Raw genomic sequence first — 22587 nt, 5'->3', positions numbered from 1 at the left:
CTGTAATTTTCATTACAGGTATATCTCAACTATGAGAGACAAAATGAAAAAAAAAAAAATCCAGAAAATCACATTGTCTGATTTTTAAAGAATGTATTTGCAAATTATAGTGGAAAATTATAGTGGAAAATAAGTATTTGTTTAATAACAAAAGTTAATCTATATACTTTGTTCTGTACCCTTTGTTGGCAATGACAGAGGTCAAATGTTTTCTGTAAGTCTTCAAACACACCGCCTGGGCAACGAAGGAGTGGCTTCGTAAGAAACATTTCAAGGTCCTGGAGTGGCCTAGCCAGTCACGGCTACTTGTATCGTGGTGTGCTGAAGCAGGGTAGCATCTAAAACATGCAGAGCACGGTACTTGAGGACCAGGATTGATAACAACTGATCTAAACCAACATACAGGCCATTACAGTAGTCTAAACGTGATGTAACAAAAGCATTTATTACTTTTTTCTAGCCAAGAACATCAGCTGAACCGCAGACCACATCTGATATACCAAATCATGACCTCTATCAGACAATCCTAACAAAGGCTCTAGTGAAGTGTAACTGTCTGATATTATTGGCATGTAAACCTGGATATCATCTACCAAACAATGAAAAGCATATTATGCTTCCTCAATATAGATCCCACACGCAACTTACAATGAGAATAACATGGGGCCTGAAATAGAGCCCTGGGGAACCCCATAAGTCAAGGGAGCTGAAGAAAAGCTTTCACCAATATGAACCGAAAAGGTTCTCTCTGAAAGGTACGACCTGATCCACTTTAAAACTGTACCTAGGTACAGTCAAAGTAAGTGACAACTCTTAAAAGAGCAGTTTCTGTGTTATGATGTGATTTAAAAACAAACTTTTCACAAATGTCATTATTGTGTAAAAATGCCTCGAGTTGATTAAAAGCAACTTTCTTCAGGACTTTCGACAGAAAGGGCAACTTCAAAAATGGCTGATAAATAGAAAAAACAGTAAGGTCAAGATTTCTCTTTTTTATGGGCGGCTGCACAACAGCATGTTCAGAAAGCAGCTGGAATACAACCTGATCTTCAAAACATATTAATTAAAAGGAGAATACATGAGCTCACAACAAACAAAAACAACTCTAAAGAGATGTGAAGCAAGTGCAAGGCCCTAATTGGTGTAGTACCCCCTGTAAAACAGAAAAGCTCACAGGCTCAAACTGCTCAAAAACCCCATGAATAACTATTGACTTGCATCTTAACTATTAACGGAGTGCAGAGTTCCACCAATGGCATAGAGTCGATAATGTACAAATTTCAACTAAATCATTATAAACCTATGGCAAAATGAAGTTTATTTGTTCTTTCTTTTTGCACGTCTAGCTTTCCACCAAGTTACAGAAAAATCTAAATGGTAAAGTTTTTCTTTTTTTCTTTTTTTTTTTACAAAGTCCTGCTGAAATTAAGGCAAATGTCAATAAATATAGTATGTCCATAAGGATCTGCCTCCCTTGCAGAAGTAATTAAATACATTATTTCAGTATAATCAATTATGAACCAGGATGTTAATGTGAGTAGAGCATATGTGCACCATATCTAACGCATATGTAATTATAATGCAGGCATAAGTCTAAGTGCTCCCAATATGACCTTCTCTAAGATTTGATGTGAAAGTCGTTCAAATATAATTCATCATATCAAAAAGTCTTTTAGTTAATTAGAAGATACAATAAACACTACAATAAAAGTGGGAAACATGCAGTGGCTACAATATACAGCATTCAATAAATCATGCGAGAACTCAACAGGTCGAATGTGGTAATTTGGTTTCACAATCCCATTTAAGTGTTGTTCTTCATGTGCTGTAAATTCCTATTAAAGTCTCCCCAACAAGACTTGTAAATCGTTGTGGCCTGATGGAAGCTGCTCTCTGCCAAGTCTTTGAGAAACTTGGCAGTTATTTAACTTGTTTTTTGATCAATGAGTTATGTTGATAGCTTTAATAAATCCTTGTTTTTGTTTCTTTAAAGTTACATGGGTGTTTAAGAGGCCAGCTGTGCCTTTTTCAGAATCCCCTACAGGATAATGAAAGGCAAAAACTTCTCATTTCCTCTTTCCATTACACAGACAGATGTTTATGAGACTGATACTGTGTGTTTCCTCACAGCAAACACACAGCCAGCTTTATCAGTTTTTATAGTCTGGTCAGTGGAGCAGGGCAATGGAATTTGCAATCAGAGGGAGATTTCGCAGCTTTCCTAATGATGTCTCTAGCTGTGGTTTGTAGGAGGATTGGAGAGAGGAAGGACAATGTCCCAGCTGATAAAGACGGTTGAGAGATACTTCAGAGGCTCGCATCCTCCCTTCCTCTCTTTTACTCCCTTCTGACTCGTCCAGGGTCAAACATTTACCTCTCACTCATTAGTGGCTGCTGCCCATCGTTTACCAGACAAAATTGTTTACCCCGTCCTGTCATGACACCGACTAGCACCCTGTTATCAAGTCTTGCCCAAGGTGGGGAATGACAGTTGTGATGAGTTTCCACAGAGACAGCTTAAGCAGCTGTGTTCAGGAAAAAAGTAGGCCAACTAATTAGCTGCAGCTCTCAGGACCCTGCCAATGGGCTGTTTTTCACCTTGACAGGGAAATTCCCTAAATGACAGGAGTGTAGTTGAAGTAACTGGTGCTGGAATATCTAATAAGAGTGGGAAGGAAATTTAGAAGGGAAGAAAATCATCCTGGAAACCTAACTCTGGATACACTATGACTTAAATTTTAATTTAATTTACAGATTCTGTTTTGGCATGTGAGCTTGATAATAGATTTCTAAAAATGGCTTTTGCGAGTATAAAACCATCTTTCTTTCTTGCAGAGAGGATTTCATTTCCTGAAATAACCCTGTGGGGTTAAGCAATTGCCCCACTGCTACTATGCATGATTTCCAAAATAAACTAATTTAAAAGTTAAGAAAATTTGTTTTGATTGAATATTTTACCACAGGAGAAAACAACATTTCTGCCACCTGATCATTGGATGAAATAAATAAACATTGTTCATTGTCAGACACAAGTTGTTGAAAAAGTACTAAATTTGTTGTTGTCGGGTCAGTCATCGTGCAAATGCAGGAAAAAAAAAAGATTTTCTCTCATGAAATGGGTCAGGTACACCTCTCATTCACACCAATTTCCAACCAGAACACATGAAACCAGCTTCAAGCAAAGACTTGTATTCATGTCTAAACAGGAGCTCTTCATCTATGAGCCAGTTTTCAAAACAACCAAATGGCCTCAGAATGACTAATAACACCAAGATCCAGAGCTTTTTACGGGAGGAACCAACAGCAGCGATTCACCAGTGTCCCTGCTCCATGCCATTTTGGATGTCTTATGTTGATTCTGGTCCGATTTCTGAGAAAAGGCTCACACAGTGGCTTGGCGGTTACCACCGTTGCTTCACAGCAAGAACGTTTCTGAGTCAAATCTTCACCTTTCTGTGTGAAGTTTGTAGGTTCCCCCGGTGGCTGTGGGGTTCTCCATATGTTGGGCACTGTGATGAAATAGCTACCTGTCTAGAGTGTGTCACTGCCTTTCACCCAAAGAGGGCGAGGATAGGCTCCTTAAGATCCCTGTGACTTTAAATAGGTAGAAGCGGGTATGGATAATGGATGGATGCCTACCTACCTAATGCCATCCAGAGGCTTCTTTCTTTCTGTCCCTGAAATCAACGTTGAATTCAGAGGAACCTTTTTTTATTGATGAGGAAAATATTTAGAGGGGCTGGCCAGGCCAGTCGTAAGGTTTGTCAGCTCGGCTGTGGAGTGAACATTGCTGAACTTGGGCCATTTTGTTTTGTTTCCCAAGTCAATGAAGCAGAGGAAGGAAAAAAAATTAAATTCCACTTCTCAGACATCTGCTGCTTTTAAGTGTTGCTTAGTCATTGAATTTCTTGAATAGTTTGTTCCTCTTTTTATATACTGTATTTTGTATCAGTCTATTACTGTAGTTTAGGGAACTTGTATCTATTTAAACTCACAACAGATACAAGTCTTAAACTCTTTGTTCCCATTTGATTATAGCTCGTTTAGTAATGAACACTTACAGTAATCCACAAATGTTCACAGAATATTTACTGTTACTCCCGATTTGTATATATATATATATAAACCATCAAACCATCATTATGAATGTTCTCTACCAAGAATATTATAATAGTTGCATGTTCACTTACATTTCCAAACATCATCACATTTCATTGCTTTTATTAAACACATAAAGTACACCATCAGCGAAGAGGGACACCAAACAAGGAATAACAGAACTGAACTTGATTTTTAAAAGCTACAATTCCAGTAATCCCTAGTTCTGCAACATTTGATATTGAGTCCCTGTCTCTCTTCCTGTGCCTTCCAGTGGAGGCAGAGGGGGGGGAAAAAATCACAGTTTATATCCTGCTGATAGAAGCCTCTTTCTACACTGAGCTCAGGTGTCGTGTCCTCCATGCTCCCTTCATCTGTCTGGTGTCTTGCTCACTCCCCTCTGCGGGAGTGTCAGAGTGTTCAGATTTCAACACGTATCATGCTGTCTTCCATTATAGATTTCATCGTCCTGAATAAGCACACATCTGCTTTTTTATGTCTTGAAATTAACACACAAAAACATGGAGTATCCATGTTGCTTTGCCTTCAACGTGCAGTGACCAAGATTAGCTTTCCACATTTTTGGAGAAGAAAAAAAAAGATCTGCTCAGTCTTTACTCATGTCTACTCAGTATAAGCTTTTTTGTGACTGTGTGGATCCTATTCATTGCTGATGCAAGTGGTTTGCATTGTTGAACAATGCATCATAGTGAAAGGTTTGTCACTTATTCAGCATAATGTGATGCCGGGTTATGTGTATTAAACAGTTGAAGGGAAGGAGGAAACAGAGATATCCCATAGATCTATGGACTCTTTGTCATCCTGGAATGAATTCATATAACTTGCTAAAGAAGAAAGTAATATTTCAGTGAATGTTACCGCACATCTAGTGATGTGTTTCAGAGTTATGAGTGTGCAGTATGTTGCTATACTGTGTGCGTGTGTGTGTGTGTTTGCATCTGTCACTGTATTGTATAGAAATGTGTCAGTGTGTGTGCCCGTGTGGGTGTTATTATTGTTGAGACTTGTGCAGAGCAGGGCTCAGCTTAATATCTATGTTTGACACAGAGGCCCATTAATAAGAGCCTGATCCGAGGCCAGTGACAGGACTGCTGACAGAGGAGGATCATGGGGAAGAATCATGCCCTGCTGAGGGAGTCTAGGCTGCAGGTAGACCCGTTGTGCCTACCCCAGGTGTCATTACAGATGCTGGGGAGGGAGCCGGGGAGGGAGGGCCACCACTGACATCTACATTAATCACCCCACCACACATCACACACCACCTCCTCCCACCTCCAGCTCCTAATCATCTCCACACAGAGACACAAACTCAGAAAGGGGATACTCAGCCATGAAAGATATCCAGCTAAGAGCTCCCCAAATACCACTCTGATCTGATCATGAGTAATGTTGCTACCCGAACCTCTGACCTGCCACACAATTAAAAACACTTTTCTTTTTCTCCTCCAGACACACAAGGGAGGCATTTCTGCTGAAACTACGGGTTTCGTCACTGTCTGCCTTTGATTCATACTTTACATTGGAATTGCATTCTGGATACATGCAATTAAAATGCTGCAAAAGCCTCCATCACAGTGTGTAGTCTGCAAACTTAGAGAGCGTTGCTGCTGTTGAACACTCTCCTGATTGGCTTGTAGACATATAATTCTCCACTTAGGGACCACCTATGGACACTAAACTTTGTTTTTAATCTACAAAACTGCAGTGCTGGGGTTAGAGTTTGAATTGCTTTGTATTTTAAAGTTATCAGGCACAGCTAGACATTGAGCTATTCTGGAGCATATGTGTCCGGGGTGTTCACCACCTCTTGCTAGATGACAGCTGGGACAACCTCCAGCCCCGCGCAACCCTGAAAAGGATGAAGCCGATATACAAAAAAAAAATAAAAAAATGAATAGATGGCTGCTCAGTGTTGCTGTGACAACAGGTTCTTCAGTCTAATTTCTAGTGTGTTTTCTCACCTGTCTTTTACCTGTCTCACCTTCTCTCTGACTTCGCCCTGAAAGTCCATGCAGCTCCCTTTTATCTTTTCTACCCCTCTTCCCTATATCACCCCAAAAAGCAGAATTTCATACAGTATGGTTGATATAAATGTGTACTATCTGCAACGTTGTTTTTAACACCCTGCTTGGTCATGTGAAATCAATGTGGAATTTACTGCAGTGAATGTAGGTGGAGGGTTTCACCCGATCTCTCGTGCTCTCCATCCTCCTCCTCTCTCCCTCTGTGTGCTGTCAACCAAGAAGCAAGCATCAAAGCGCACGAGTATAGCCATCTATGAATATACAAACATTTCTAAAGAGTGCAGGGTTTGATCCAGAACTTCAACTTCATCGTCTTGTGTTTAGCAGTGCCAGAGTCAACATTAAACATTCATCACCATCATGTTAGTTTGTAGCCTCAGTTTCGAAATTCCGTCATTGTGCTGCATTCAAAGATAGGCTATCACAAACTGCATCATGACCATCTTTTTCCCTGTTCTTTTTCAATACAAAGTGTGCTGTGTTTGCATTACTATACTGTAGCAACATGCACAGTTTAGTTCTCACCTCATCTGTATATTGGGTTCAATTGGATTTTTGATGTTGTGGATTAATAATGTTACTGTTACTATTATTTCATATTATCCTAAGCTGTTAGCTGATTAAAACTCCCTTGAGATTCACTGGGGCACAGCTGATCAATACTGTGGCAGATGCTGAGTAGAAAGGATACTAAAGCCTATACGATGTCACCTCAATTCCTTTTTAAACAGTTTAAACTTTGACTCTCTACTTATTGAATTCTCAGTCGTTCTTTTGTATGTTGTGTTTCACTAAAAGACATTGTTTAATTTTATTTTGCCACAAGCGTCAGCGGGCTTTGAGAGTAAACTTCATGTTGCTTGAATTGGTGTGGATGGATGTGGGTCAAACAACTCTTCTAATTGACAGCTCCACTAAAAATCCATCAGTGACCAGATGTTTGATCTAGTTAAAGATACATGAATAGAGAAAACATTGACAGTAATTCTGATGTGATTAGTTTATTTTAGAACAAATGATCTATTTCAATATCTGTTTATGTCCTGTTTCTCTCTCTGGGGAAAAAATAAAAAGTATATATTTGCAAGACTGTTTTTCCAAAGTCTTGAACGGCTTCTGTGTTTTGGATGATCTCGATCCAACCCAACGCTCTGTCTTTGTTTTTATAACCCTCTGGCTACACACTTGTTTGTGTTTATGCCTAATCTGCATGCTGTGTTTTTAAAACTGAAATAATTATCAATCCTTATAACCATGTGTGAAAATCGTATAAGATGTGTGACATTTTTCTCTCAGTGGAATGAGGCATAAAGCCCATGCTGTGGTGTCCATGAGTTATCAGTCCATCACTTAAAGCTCTTCCATCTCATTTTTATGTAGCATGCCATGTCCTGAGTAAACACAGGCTCCAGTGTAATTAAAATAAATCCACTTTGAGCTGATATTTAGAAACCCGGGGAATATCACTGCCTCTGCAACAGATAAAGAGATTGAGTGTTGGGAATAACAGGCTGAGCTTGAGGGAGAATTACACTCTACTTCCTTTTCCATCAATGAAGCCACCATTGTTTATGTTTGAAGTAGGCTTTTCTTCTTAGTAAATGACCTCTCTCCAATTCCCTTTTTTTCCTCTCTTTTATTTGCTTTGAACCTCCAGCAAAACTGATTACACAATAAATTTTTGTTTGGCTTCTAATGTATGCGTTCATGGCTGCACGCATCGTGGAGGAATCTAGGACACTATAGAAACACTGAGAAGACAGCATTTGCATGCGGCTCACAAACATATTTAATATGAAGACAAATCACTGCGTCTGGCCGGCTGACAGCATGGCTTGCAGTGAGAGCCAGCTAGCAACTTGCAACATGCTGCAGTTCCTAGTAAGTACTTTGCTGGACAAGCTGCAGCATGTAGCTCAGCAAACAAACAGCAGATAGGAAAAAAAAAAAAGCCATGAGCAGTCAGAGCTATTATTAAAAGCGATAGAAGTGTTTTCCTTCAGCCAAAGTCATTTTGTCATGGCGGCCTCTACATTTTTCAAAGACATGTTCAGAGGAAATATTCTGGACTTTGTTGTATGGTTGCCTTTGATGTGAATCATAACATGAGAAAATCCAATCCATTCAGTCCATACCCTACTAGTGTTGACTCTGCTTTGGAAAAAGGGAAAAGGTTAACTTATTAGCTTGTTGTTAAACATATTTTTACATGGGTGTGCTCATCCTTTAGCTTTGATTTATTAGTATAAAAGATTCAGTAAATGATTTGGAATGAAACAACATTTTGAGGAAAGCAAAAAATTAATAATGTGCCTTTTTTTGTCTCTATCGGTATGATTCTGAGAAACTTGTTTAGTTATTTCAGATTAGACTTGTCTAGTCCTACATACATATTTACTGTGTTTTATTATGTGTTGAGTCAGGCGTGATGTGACGTTCATCAAATCTTAATTCAGCAGCTGAAAAATAGAAGAATACAGACTGCTATGCCACATTTGTCTTATAGCAATCACATAATTATATTGCTGTTGACTTTGCGTCCGCTGTTCCCTCCTTTTGTCTATTTACAGGGTTTGTATTAAAAAGTTAAATCGGGCACCACTAGGGGGCGCTCAGAGCTCAACCATATGAGAGAACGTGCTGTTGAGAGTTGCTGGGGAGTATCTCACGCCACATGCACAAACCTCCGCTCCATCTCTGAACACACCTTTGGTCCCGATTTCTATTTGTCCAATCATAGTACTTTAATTTTATTTTAATTTGACCCAGATAAGAAGTTAGATTGCATTGATTTTGCTTCATACTTGCTATTTCTGCTGCATTGTTGAGTCCAAAGAAAGACATGTATTTGTTTATTGCCTGTATGCAGAGCTGTCAGTCCTCATCTTGCTGCATGAGCTCAGTCAATCGGTCATTGATTCCACACAGAGATAAAAGTTAGAACTGCTCCAGTATCTCAACACGTAAACATCCATATCTGACTCTTGGGGAGGTTGCATTCGGTGTCTATCGATCAGGAATTTCAACATATTCTAACATAATAAATAACATTTTAAGGTTCCAAGGTATTATTTTTCCTCATATTAATACATATTCAACCTTTTGTCTCTACTCATATTGTGACATTTTAATTTTTCTTACAGTCTGTAGTCTACAAATGTAAAAGCTGCACCCATTAAAACTGCAGTGAGTACGTTTAAATTGTGTTGTTTTTCCCCACCACGTTTATTCTCTACTGATTATCAGTTCAGAGCTCACATTGCGTGGTAAACAATGGCCTTATGTACGCAAAATTAGTTCCAAAATCTGAATGACACGCAATCAAGCAATCATGCAAATGAGTGTTTTAGGTTTTTTATACCCTGGCGCATTCGTGTCTGGAGTCTTGATCATGTAAACTTTAGAGAAATGTATGAGATCCCATCCCTCTTCTCCTTTGTATCTCTCCAAACTGTCTCAATCCAGCCTCTCGCTGCAGCCTCGGGGTCAGATCAGCGTTTTGTGGAAGCGTGTGCAGCCTCAAGGCTGAATTATGGTTCCGCGTTAAATCGACGCAGAGCTTACGCCGTAGGGTACGGCGTAGGGTGGTGCGCGTCGCCGCGTAACCTACGCCGTAGGTTCTGCGTTGGTGTAACGCGGGACCATAAATCAGCCTTTAGTGTGCCGGGCTGCGGGCTGAGCCGCTGCAGAGAGCGTGCGCTCCTAGCGGCCGCGCTGCTGAAGCTGCTGAAGCTGCTGACGCTCAGACGCAGAGAGAGACACGAGGATGTCTAACTGTACAGTGACTGTACATTTATATATACATATGTAAATCTATAGCGCTTTCCCGCTGTAAAACATAAACAAAAAGAAAAAACAACAACTTTTGGTCAACTGTTAAAAGTTCAAGTCTGTTTTACAGTTTGGTATATCTGCTGATTCGTGTGGAGATGCAGATTTGAAAGCTGCCAGAGACGCGAGGACCCGCGGAGAAGTACAGAGCCTGTGCGTCGTGCTTTATTTACAGTGTGGACTTCAATTTCTCTCCTCACAGACTCGCCGGGCTGCGGCTCGTTCAGTAGGTCATCTTAGAGAAATAGATGAGATTCCGGATGAGCTCGCAGGGGAACTCGGGATAATTCTCCAACAGCGAGAGTTTGGATTGAAGGTCTGCTGGATGTTCACACCCCGAAGCTGCTTCGGGTGAACTACTGTTCAATGGATCCACTGAGGTTTTGGACATTTAAACTGGCTTTTGTCAGTGAGTAGGGCAGTAGGACCTGTCCACCGGTCCCACAAACGTGGAGCGGACTTGACTTGTCATTTTGGACATATTTCTCCGCTGTGAATTTGAGGATTTGCGCGCCCGCTGTGGATGTTTTAATATGTGAGAATGGGTCCACTAGCCTTCATCCTTGTTAGTGGATTACTGTATTTTCAAGTTGATGGTAAGTTACGAAACACGTGTTGTTGTAGAAAAACTTTAGTTTTAATGGGTTAGACATGTTAAAAACGCTTCTGCTTTGCACGGTTTTATCAAGACGGTACTCGTAATCCAAACGCTGTTTTTACATTATTATGAAAGTAGCCTATATATTTTCAAACGCAATTATGATTATTGTTCATAATGTTAACTTGTGAACAACACTTTTGATGAGTTGGTAAATCTCCTAAAGTTGTCATTTTAATTTGTTTGACTTCACAGCAGCATTCGTTTCATATTTCCCCCATTTGTTTTATTTTTTATACTCAAAGTAACTCGACTAAGTAGGTGAATTCAACAGATATTTACTCTATCCACATCCATAACAGCTGGTTATTTTCTTTAGATTGATTTCCCCCCCTAATGCAACAGATGAACCAGCCTGTAGACCTTAAATGCCAGATATTGACTGTTGATGGTGTTTGGTGTGATGGTTACAGGCTGAAAGCGGTGTACATTATACTGTATAAAATACTTCAACAAAATGAAAAGCAAATAGAATTTAAAAAGCATTTTAAGTACCACCATGTCGTAAAAAACTGTAGAAATTATGAAAAAAATATGGATTTTTGTCTGATTTATTACAGTTGTATTTCATTCAGCCTTTCTAGTGTAAAATGAATATTTTGTTGGTCATTATTATTATTAAAATCTCACAGCTGTGTGCAACCATTTTATTATGAGCTTAAATCAGAGGTGAAACTCTGCCTCCGTTTATTTTCATTTTTCTGATTAAGTTTTAATAATGATGTAGAGAGAGCAAATGAGATTGATACTGATTAATTGCAGCAGCCAAAAGTCTCTGCTCTGTTTATCCAGTCTGCCCCTGAAAGCCAAGTCAGTATCAGCATGATATTCCAAGGTTTCAAGGGATTTAGGGGCAGAACAGAGAATTACCTTAACGGGAGGGGTTGTTTTTTTTTAAGCCTAACTTGCAGAGGTAGTATGATGGCTCACATTAGATATAAATAGGACAGCTTATGACAGAAATCATAACTAGGATGAGTTTGACATGTGACTGGTGGGATGATAAGCAGAATTAAAATGTATTAGTTTTAAAATGCCGACACTAGTGGGTTTAGAGCTGCTTTAGGTCTCAGCGTTTCACAGTTACACGCACAAGCCTTCAAAGAGTCCTGATATCATAGTTTAAGGAAACAATAGTCTTGACAAATTGCATGCTGAGACATTAAGTCTTTAGCTGAGCATAATGATTCAAACTTATGTTTACTTTGTATTGTTTCTTTCTCTAAGCTGCATGTAAAGAGAGGTTTTTTTTGGAACTGAATTCAAAATCTCACAAGGTTCATTTTTTGTTTTCCTTCACCTGTCAACCCATGCTTTTGTTCTTCACAGCTGCAGATTCTGCTTCAGGGATCCTTTGTAGTTCAATGTTAAGACCCTATGCAGGCAGAAAATTAAGTTTTCCTTTTTGTTGATTTTTTTTTTTTTATGTGGCTTTTTTCTTGGTGTGTCCTTCTCTGTTCAGCCAAACCCACTGTTGCTAAGCAGTGGGTGATGGCATTGCAAGCTGGCCAGAGGGAAAGGTTGCCCATCTCTCTGAGCGCAGTGGATCTTCCCTAATCATTTGCTTGTCAACCTCCTCCACCATTTTCTTTGCTCTCCACCTACATCCCAGCAAAACTCACCCATCACCCAGCTTTTAAGAGGTAATCCGAGGGTCCTTGGAGAGGGAGGAGCTTCTCCTAAGAGTCCACTTGGGCACACAAAAAGCCTGGAGTTGCATTCACTGGGCAGCAGAGCCAACAAAGCCAAGTCTTCTGAATGGCGTCAGTCACTGTTTAGTGCTTCGTGATTAATACCACCAGTGTGGAGGAGGGAAGAGAAAAAGGTGATACTAAGAGACAGAAAAAGAGTAGGAGGACAAACAAAGTGATTTTGTTTAATGGGCTGAAAAATAGAAATATTTGGTAGCAACTTGAAAACAGGGTACCTACACTATATTTTATGAAACTGGCTTTTTGCAGTGGTAAAATCTTTTCCAGGAAACACGGAGAAGCCACACAGTTGTCCCATAACGTCCATAGCTCTACATTTGATACTGGATTAGAACATGCTTAGCATAGTGGACATACACTTCTGACCCTGCGCTATTGCGGGATGTAGGAGCTGATGACATCACATCCATCCTGGGTGCTGAAATATGTTCCAGCTTAAATCTGTCGATGAGGATGTGGAGGCCGGCTACTTGATAATGGGCACATAGTGTGCAGTACTCGATCCACCAGCAGGGTTGTGGTACAGTATCACTAATGCTGAGTCAAAAGAAACTCAGACCTAGAGTGTGGGTTGACGTGCCTGTGTGTCTAAGAGAACAGAGGGAGGAGAGGGGGAGGCCAAATGAATGTAATGAAATATAAAAAATTGAGAGAAGAGTTGTTTAACAATTCAGACTTTTCAAGCGGAATGGCAGTGATGATGCTTTATTACCAAAGTACGCAGGACTCTAACAGCTCTGTTGATGGTCGTGATTAAATGAGAGAGGCTTTAAGCACTGGCCTATAATGGAAAGTAAGCTCAGATTAAAATAGTCTAGGTGAGTGATGAGGCAGGCTGAGGTCATTGTGTAAGAGCCACTGTGATTTCTTACTCCAAATGTGACTGTTCTGCTTGAGCTGCCACCATTTAAGCAATGTTATTGTAATTGTGGTTCATTTGCTAGAATGGGTTTGCTGTAATGATGAGCCTTCATCTGAGATCTATGGAAAGCTCATCTTTACTGTCTCCCATAGTCTCATCACTGTCAAGAAAGTCGTTCTCCACTGTACAAACTAGCTCCACTGTTTGTACTCCGATTAACATCAAAAATGAGTTAAGACTGAGAGGCAGCGTTTATAACAGGAAGTGAATGAGCAGGGTACAAAAGAATAGAATGAGATGAGGGCTTACACAAAGTCCTGTGTATAAAATCAATACATGTTACTTGATCAGGAAAATAGGTCTGTCAGCTCCTACAATATCTTAACAGCAAAGTCTGGTCTCCCTGCAGATAACATTTCAACAGCAATCACTCCGGTCCTTCAGGACACAGCAGAGGAGATGCAAAGCTCCCCGTACTTCTTTTTACTCAAAGTGATCACTTAAAAAGAAGGATTCACAGCTGCTTTAACCCATTCAGATCTGAAGCGCCCTCATATAATAGGAACTATAATAACCATATGTAACGTCAGGTCTCCGTGGGTTAAATTCTCAGACCACACAAGTTAATGAATTTACATTTCCAAAGAGCATATGCAGGAGAGAAAATGTCAGCATCAGACAATGCACATGGCTCATTTTGTTGTAAGACAGTATAACGCATTGAAAGTAATGCCTGTGCCCCATTCAAGTGTACCTTTAGCATTTACAGGGCAGAAAAATGCATAATGTCTCAATGTGTTTGCCTAGAGAAGATGTATGTGAGAGATTATAAGCCAACCAAATGGGTTCATATTAAATAGATAGATGGCTAGTGTCTTACATTATTTTATTTATATATTCTCAAACTTCTCACTTGTCTTTCCTTCCTGTTTAATGTACACACATATTATCTTGGTGCAAGTATCTTATCATTGGCAAGGTCAATGAGGGTGGAATTCAAACAGCGGGCAGGGGGGTGGCTGTACACCTGTGATGGAGGTGTATAGTGGATGTGTATGTGGAGGCAGATGTGGGGGAGGAGTGTTGTGATGAATTGAGCTTGCTGACTGCGGGTTAAAGCAAGTTTTAAGTGCCTTCACCTGTCTCACACACCTGTACTCGCAGAATACCCACCTGTGCTTTCCCTTCGGGGTGCCGAGGCCAGGACATAATCCCTTCTCTCTTCTGTTTCTCAAACAGATGATTAAGAGGCAGGCCAACTGAAAATGCTGATCTAATTGCTGTTGTATAATCCCTGATGACTACTGTAAATGATAGTGAGCGACCCCCTCTCTGATCAGTTATACTCCAACAGTGTTTGCAACCCAAATTAACTCTGCGTGGGAGAGATAACTCAGTGGGAGTGTGGGTTTGGGGAGCAATCTTATCTTTACAAAAACGATCTCCTTAATAGCATGGTAGAGAAACAGGAAGTCAGGATTTGTTGTAAAACAAGCCTGATGTGTAAACTTTCTGGAAGGGATGATAAGGGATGTTTGGCTTATCAGTCTGTTCGTGCTGTATTCTACTATGAGGTGTTGTCTTGGAAAGTGTCTGTTTAATGGGCCTCCAGTTGGCCTCACTCTGACCTACGTGTGGTCGTCTTGAATCTACCTTCAGATAAGGCGGAAAGAATCTCAAGGTTGAATGGCTCACAGAAAGACATGCGACTAGTTAATGCGCGCTTATGGTTCAAGCCCAAACAAACTAATTACAGAGAGAAGCCAATCCTTTCTTCAGATACAAACACTTTATCTCTTCTTTGTGGTCTTTATTATTTGCTTGTTTTTCATTATTGAGTCTTCAGTCAGTATGTTCTACTCTTAATCTTCATTGTTTCTTCGTTTTTTTTTAAGCTTTTTTGTGGTTTGTTACAACCAAAAACGTAATAATGGCCAATAACGTAATAACTGCCAATAACGTAATAATTTTGGCCATTTCAAATGTAATAAGGCCAATAGTGTAATAATGTGCCAATAATGTAATAAAACTTTTGAGCCAATAACGTAATAACTTTTTGCCGATAATGTAATAAGGCATTACATTATTACGTTATTACGCATTACGTTATTGGCCATTATTACGTTTTTGGTTGTAACATGGTTCTAGTGGCCTTTATTTTGAAGGTGGCTCGACAGGAACCTTGGGTAGAAACGGTAAAAAGCAAACGGCCAGGATATGAACCTGCGCTGCCTGCACAAGGGCGGTAGCCTCTGCATATGGTTCCGCCCGCTCAATCAACTGAGCTATCCGGGTCCCTCTTCTTTATCTTCATTGTTGAGAGCTTGTGTCAAAGTTGTACCTGAGCTGAGTAACTGACCAGTTCTTTGAATGAGGTGAGGCCTGCTAATAAACGCTGGAACTGTCTCTCAGTCTGAGTTGTGTGAAGATGGACATCCAGAGTGCAGCGCTCAATCACACGGCCGTCACACACAGCAGTGGTCCAGCACAGCTTCAGTGTGTAACAGAGCCAGTGAATTGGTATCTTGTTCAACCACCTTCAACCTCGACTCCGTCTGTGGGTCATTCAGCCATGACTGCACAATACTGAAACCCCCCAGTAACTAACTAGGTAATCTAACCCTACTGAAATACATATAGACTCCAGACTGTGTTGCACCCTTGACCAAACCAGCATTTGAGTGTGGAGCTATAATCTGGAGATTTTCCGGTGCTGAGGGAGCCAGTCCTCTCATGAACAGACTTATCTCTCCCGCCATGTTTGCTCATGTGAACTGAAAATATGACCACAGCATGTATTAAACAAATGTTTTTTTTCTGAAAATGGTAAATCATTTAAACTAATTTTTATCAATATATCTTTTTTTTATCCCTATTTTGCCTATTTATATACGTTCACAATTGTTTTGCCAATATTATTTGTGCATTTTTGAATTTTAATGGATAATGAACCTTTAAATAGTCTTTAAATGCTAACTCTTATTATGGTAGTACATTTCTAGAAAAATAAAGTTGAATTGCCAATACTTGGTAATATATATTCTAAATGTCAGGCTTTTGTTGAAAAAAAAAAAAAAAAAGCCGGGCAGTCTGACCTCACTACTTCCTTAATCATAGACATCCGAAGGAATACATTAATTGACAAATAGCACAACACGTGCATCAATGCTTTTTGAACCTTTTCTTGTTATATCCCCACTTCAGAAAAACGTGGCACCGCCAAGCCACCAGGACCGGGCGGGGGGGGTTGATTTATTGTATTAAATGACTCCTGGTAAGACTGCATTTGTGGTCAAAGTCTCAGTGTGGAACGTGGCATCAGCCAAGTGTTACCATCATTGTGACGGACAGGAAAAAAAGCAATCACACCCTTGAACATTTGAACTCCCCAGGTTAACTTCCCGGGTGGTGACAATTTTTTTCAGGTGAGCTGCCCACAGTCATTTGTCACCGAGAAGCCCAGTAGCACAGAGCCAATTGTAAAATTATGAGATGTAGTGGGTGTAGGTCTGTGAAATGTTTCTGAACACTATTAATAACGTCAAAGGCTTGTTTTGTGTGTGCATGGTTAGATGGGCCGGAGCAAATTGAATGAGTCCTTCAAGCATTATTGCTTGCACCCTTGACCTCATAGCCTTAAGCAAGACCAAATGAAGTGTCCCATTGTATAGAAATTTAATAAATCTCCTCATGACTCCCTATACCGCTCTTCGAAAAACAAAAACAATAAGCTATAAAAGCCGTTTGATAATCTTTCTCTGCTATGAGTCCATCATCTCGATGGATTGTAGTTAAAGGTCTCATTACCTGTTTTGGCACGTGAACTGCTGGAGTGACTGGAGGTGTTGACTGCAGTGAACCTGCAGTGTGGTCACTACAGGTCAGCACCTATGGCACACCTTCAATTATCACCTCTTATCACAGTGCATCACGGACACCGGAGAGCGTTTTCCTGTACACCAGCAGGAGCACGTTTATTTATTTCACCTTAGTTCAATCTACAGTGGCTGCAGGTAAAAAGATTACAATGCTACATGGAGACTCAATTGCTGCAATTTGCTTGCTGTGTGATTCACTGGGAGGTGCCCACCCTTCAAAGTAATCTTGTTTTTGAGCCAGCTGTGTTTACGTTCACACAAACAGGTGTATCTTGGGAAGGATCAACATACACACCGCGGCTCGGTTATCTAATTTTCGAGCACATTTACAGAGACTGAGATCTCCAATGAAAAGCATAATACTGTCACAGTTTCCATCAGATGATTATGCACGAATGGAACAGGAGGATTCTCTACACTAGTAGACCCATAATGGGGCAGTTATTCATCACAAAGTTTCATCTGAATCACAAATTATACATACAACCATACATCATGTAATGGCAAGGTTCACGTCATATGACTGAGCCAGGAGGGAAAGAGAGAGGGATATAGAAGGAAGGATGGTGTAGTGAGCTTCATGGTTGAGTGGTCCTGTCATCGGGAATCATTTAATCTGCATCACTCAGTTTAGAGTCCCTACCAGTAGCCTGACAGACCCATAGAGCGGCTGCTGTACTGCACACACTAATCAGGCCATATAAGAAGCAAGCAGGGCTCTTATCAACACTTTCCACATTCATTATACGCAGGTCTGAACTGCCCTCATACCCCCCCCCTCCTTCAGTGTTTTGCTTCAAGTCAGCTTTTTTGAGCCATCTGCTGAAAAAGAGATAAAATCACCTTTCCCGCTCATGGATATTGATAGTAGGATAAAGACTGGGAATGGGAGTAGTTTGTTAGAACCGAAGTGGAAGCTGCTTGAAATGCAAGCTATGTGAATCAGCCCTTTGCAGCAAAATCAGATATTCTGTTTCCCACAGTTATCTATTTATATATTCTGTCTGTATGAGGGAGAGAGGGCAAATACACAGATGCAAAGTCAATATGACCCCCCATCTTGCCACTGCCCGAAATACACCCAACGAGGAATTCTATCTGATATTTGTTGGAGTCAAGCATGGATGCATTGAGAGGTTGAGAGGAGCTCATAGAATTATCCCTGTGTGTGCCTTCAGAGTATAGATCTTAGCCAGAAAAAGGAGGGGGCAGTATTCAGAGCACTGAGGTGGAACAGATCCCATCATGTGATCTTGGTAGCTAACTAGCTAAAATATTATGGTGTATTTCAACAGATGATGAAGTGAAAGAATCTTCTTTGCATCTGTGAACACTTTTCATTTTTATGTTCCACATCTCAACCGGAAAGATCTTTGTAGCAGTGAGTGTCTGGTTGGATCCAGGGGGCTGGGATGGGCTGCGGATACAGTCTGTGGTGACACCTCTCTGAGAGGAGCTGAGTTTCTGGTGTCGGGGTGTATGGGAGCTCATGCTCTGTGCAGACACTGACAGCCTGGAGTAGAGAAGATGAATCTGGGGTGCAGCGCGGGCTGCTCGGAGGTGTCACGACAGGCCGGTGCTGTGGCGTGGACGACCAGTAACATCCTTTTTTTTCACCACCCTCAGTTTCCACTGCTGATCTCTCATATTTTTGCTCCAGTGACATAACGGATATGACTCTGTCAACCTAACGCTGAGGTTTGAATGTAACTGGACAGGGAGCAAGAGAAATAGATCCAGAGATACTGGGAGTTAAAGTGGAAGACACATTTGGAAACACATATGTGTAAGGAGGTTTAGGAGAAGCTGACAGAACAAGAAAAAATGCATTTCACAATGAAAGAAAAACATGACTCAAATGGATTGGTTGTCCTCTGCAAACTCTCGTTTGTTAAGCAGCTGTATTATCAGTCTCTTTGTTACTTTCCACCAGTTTCTTGAAAAAATATCTCAGATTTTTTGGCTTCATCTTGTCCTGGACTGTGGTTTTAATGTTTGACTTTTATTTCTAGAGCCTCAGTAACTGGAACTTCTTTTCACGGTCTAAGGTTGCCGTTGGTTACCTGTGATCAGCACACGCCTGTTAGCAGAATAACTAATATCTCTTTGGGGAGCCCTTTCTTTTATGCTCTGCTTCAGACTGGTGTGGGTATTGATTTGGTTGGTGGGCTAGAATTTCTCCTGGGAGCTAATAAAAATAATTACAAAAAGATCATCAAAGGCCTGACCTTCTGTTGCACACATGAATAAATACGTGACAAAGATAATAGAAAAGAGCACTTCTAGGTGTGTGGCCAATGGAGCAAGGATGTGTTGTAGAAAAAATTAAAGTTGTGTTTTATCTTGGATTTAAGTGAGAAATGTAGGCTCTTTTATGCAGATGTTGTAGATGATCGGCAGCTCTGTTTTGGCGCTAAATGTGATGTATGAACTTTTGTTTGGAACATAGAAAAGGGAAAAATAACATGCCCAAGTATTTTTTCGGGGGTAACAGTGCAGTGAAATAGTATCCCTTTCAGTGACGATGACATAAGTAGACAGAAAGAAAAGGCAGAAAAGAATCAGCTTGAGGCTCAGTAATCCCTCTCTGATTTCATCCATGTATTCATGCTTGTTTGTTTGTTCTCTGGTTACTGCTTTTCACAAAGAGTGGATGACTGCACAGCAGTGGTGAAAAGTAATGATGGTGTTATTGCAGGCAGGGGGAAACACAGCATTTTGATTGGAGCATGTGCCCTGAGACCCAGTGAAGTGCACTCGCCTCAGCTCAGAGAGCACTTGATTGCACAGCACCAATGATCACATTAAAAGGGCAACAGAAAGCCCATTTACCGTAAAGAGAGTGGGAAAGGGGGCCCAATAGGAAACTGAAAATTGACTTTTACTCCTGTGAGGAGCTGGGACTGACAGCCGAAGGTTTGGGATGTACATGACTTTTTTTGTTTGTTTGTTTGATCTTTGTGGACAGGACACATTCAGGGAACTTCTTTGGATGTGGCAGCCATGTGAGGGTACAGTTAGGGAAAAACACAAGCTTTGTGCTTTCTCCTTCGATGAAACAGGCTGTGCATTGAGATTGATTGGCCAGTTTTATATTCCATCACATATGAATGACTATTTAACCTTTGCTACGTCCAGACCGGATTCTCTCCACTCGGAAAGACATGGACTGACCAGTCATGCTTAGTCCTCCATGCACCAAGCTTAACTTTTTCTGGCAGTAAAAGGACAATTGTAGAGGCATCTGCTGGTTTCATTTCCACAGGAAAGAGGAGAGCAGATGGAGACTCGAGGTTTAAGTGATTAGAAGGCAGTAGATTGGAATACAAATTGGATTTAAAGAAATTAGACTGATATAAATCGAATGGAGTCACCACAGTTTAGTGCTGTGCATGCGCATTGGCCCTAGTGGAGAGCCACCGCGGGAATTGGGGATTATGGGGGAAGCAGATGCTTCAGTGAGATAAGAATAAATGTGCGTTTGACACTCCATCTAGGGAGACGGGGGTCTCCATGTCTGTCCTTTATCTCACCCAACATTTATCAATGTCACTGTGTTAATTACCGCTCCATTTATTTAGTCACTTACTGCCAGAATGAAGACTTGCTCTTACAGGAAACTGACTGCTGGCCAGATTTGCATTACTTACCACTGGTGAAAGAGGACGGGTATATGTGTGGAAGCAACATATTTCATGTTTTTGTTCAATCGCCAATGGCGCTTGTTCAGATTCCCACATAACACCATTGATATTAGACCATGAACTAAGAAAACAGGGTATCACCGCCCACTTCCTGCTTGGAACTACAGACCCTTGTTTGTGGCCCCAGTTAGCATGAGACACCAGGCCTGATCACTAATCAATGAGAGGGAAATGGAGGGAATTAGCCCAAATTAGGAGGAGGGGAGAGCAGGCTACCTCCTGTTCAGGGGTCAATATGCTGCTGTCTAATGCTTGATCCCTGACAGTTGGTGGTCCAATGCACTTTTGTGTAGAGAAAACGCACGTGCCTGTGTTACGTACACACACACACACACACACACACACACACACACACACACACACACACACACACACACACACACACACACACACACACACACACACACACACACACCTTATGGTTCCTTGAAGTGTATTTTGTGCTGATCAGTGAGTTTCTACTTGCTCCTGTCCTTTGCCCATAGACTTGTGAGCAAAAATGACCGGGGCACAGCTTGCCCTCACTTCCCCTGGGAGTTTCAAATATAAGGGGTGGTGGAACAGTTGCAAAGCCAGCTAAACAAAGAGCTGGAGCCTCAACTGTTTTTCTTTCGTCCCAAGTTGAAATTAGGTCATACCGAAGCACAAAAGCTCATGTGGTACACTAAGGTTCTGTACAGCAGGCATTATCCTACGACTTTCATACACCACGCCATGGGGAAGGTCAGATTCATGCAAGTCTTGCAACAACTCATCATAAGGCAGAGACCTAACTTTATAGAATACTGGCCAGTTATTGTTTGGATAACTAATGTGGCTCAAATGAGGAACAATCTGCAGAAGAGTTCTGCTTATTTCTCCTTCCTTAATTGGGTTTTTTGATCATTTGGTGTTGGATCAAGCCATTTGATTGTTGCATGGTTCCCGAGGCCTGTATCATGTAAATGAGAACAGCCTCCAGCGTTTTATCTCCATGTGTGAGACCTGGTCACAGACGCACCGAGCACTCTGACTCAGGGCACATTATCTGTGCCAGCAGACTCCAAGAGCTCACCCCAGTGTGGCCCAATTGTAAAGCAGGGGTTGTGCTTTTCAGCCATGGGGGATTAGCGTTTGACATCAGTCTGATACCCAACATTTGCACAATATGCAAACTCTTGCAGAGTGTACTCAACTGCTTTGTGTGTTTGTCAAATGTAAGATGACTATGGCTCATATTTACTTGTGACCCATGAGTCAAATTACTCGCAAGGCTCTCCATATAAGCAGAGCAGATAGATGTGTTTTGTCTAGTCTGAAATATATGTTCATTATGTTTTTCTTCCATGATTTAACAATGAGATTGATATTAGTAACCAATTATTAGTTATAGTCATTTGTCTATTTCTCACTGTTTATCCTGCTTGGATAGCCATAACATTGATCCAAGAAAAATACCCCACATATCACTGTCATCAGCACTGCTGGCATCTTTCCACACTTATGGAAAAATGTCAACATGAACCCCAAGTCTCGCGCCCTGATGGGTTTTTTTTCTTTCAGTTTTTCTTGCATTTTTATTCTTTCATTTTTAGTGATAGTGAAAGTGCTACTACGTGAATAAGTACTTCTTTTAGTAGCGGGACTAATAATACATTTTATAGACATACTTCAATGAAAGAAATGTTTAGACATCTGTATATAGTTATATAGCCACAACCTGGTCTAGGATAAGGTGTTCTCAAACTAGACAGCTTATTCAGTTTGTAGTCATGTCTCTTAATTCTTCCCAGTAAATGTTCCCGCTATTTGTCAGGCAG

General features: G+C 40.8%; 1 protein-coding gene across 11 annotated transcripts in view; it reads left to right on the top strand.

Annotated features, from left to right (window-relative positions):
- robo2 (roundabout, axon guidance receptor, homolog 2 (Drosophila)) overlaps positions 1–22587 on the top strand; it is a 302845-nt gene that overhangs the window by 115947 nt on the left and 164311 nt on the right. Inside the window, exon 1 of one of the 11 annotated variants that reach the window (XM_061719666.1) lies at positions 9897–10570. The exons of the other annotated variants lie outside the window; for them this stretch is intronic. Within the exon in view, the coding sequence (XP_061575650.1) occupies positions 10516–10570 (55 nt within the window). The 5' untranslated portion in view covers positions 9897–10515. Of the gene's footprint in view, positions 1–9896; positions 10571–22587 lie in introns of those variants that run through there. 11 annotated transcript variants of the gene reach the window in all.

Source organism: Cololabis saira, chromosome 4 (assembly GCF_033807715.1).
Source record: "Cololabis saira isolate AMF1-May2022 chromosome 4, fColSai1.1, whole genome shotgun sequence".
Lineage (NCBI taxonomy): Eukaryota > Metazoa > Chordata > Actinopteri > Beloniformes > Belonidae > Cololabis > Cololabis saira.
Note: the sequence above shows the minus strand (reverse complement) of the source record. Positions and strands in the feature narration are given on the sequence as shown.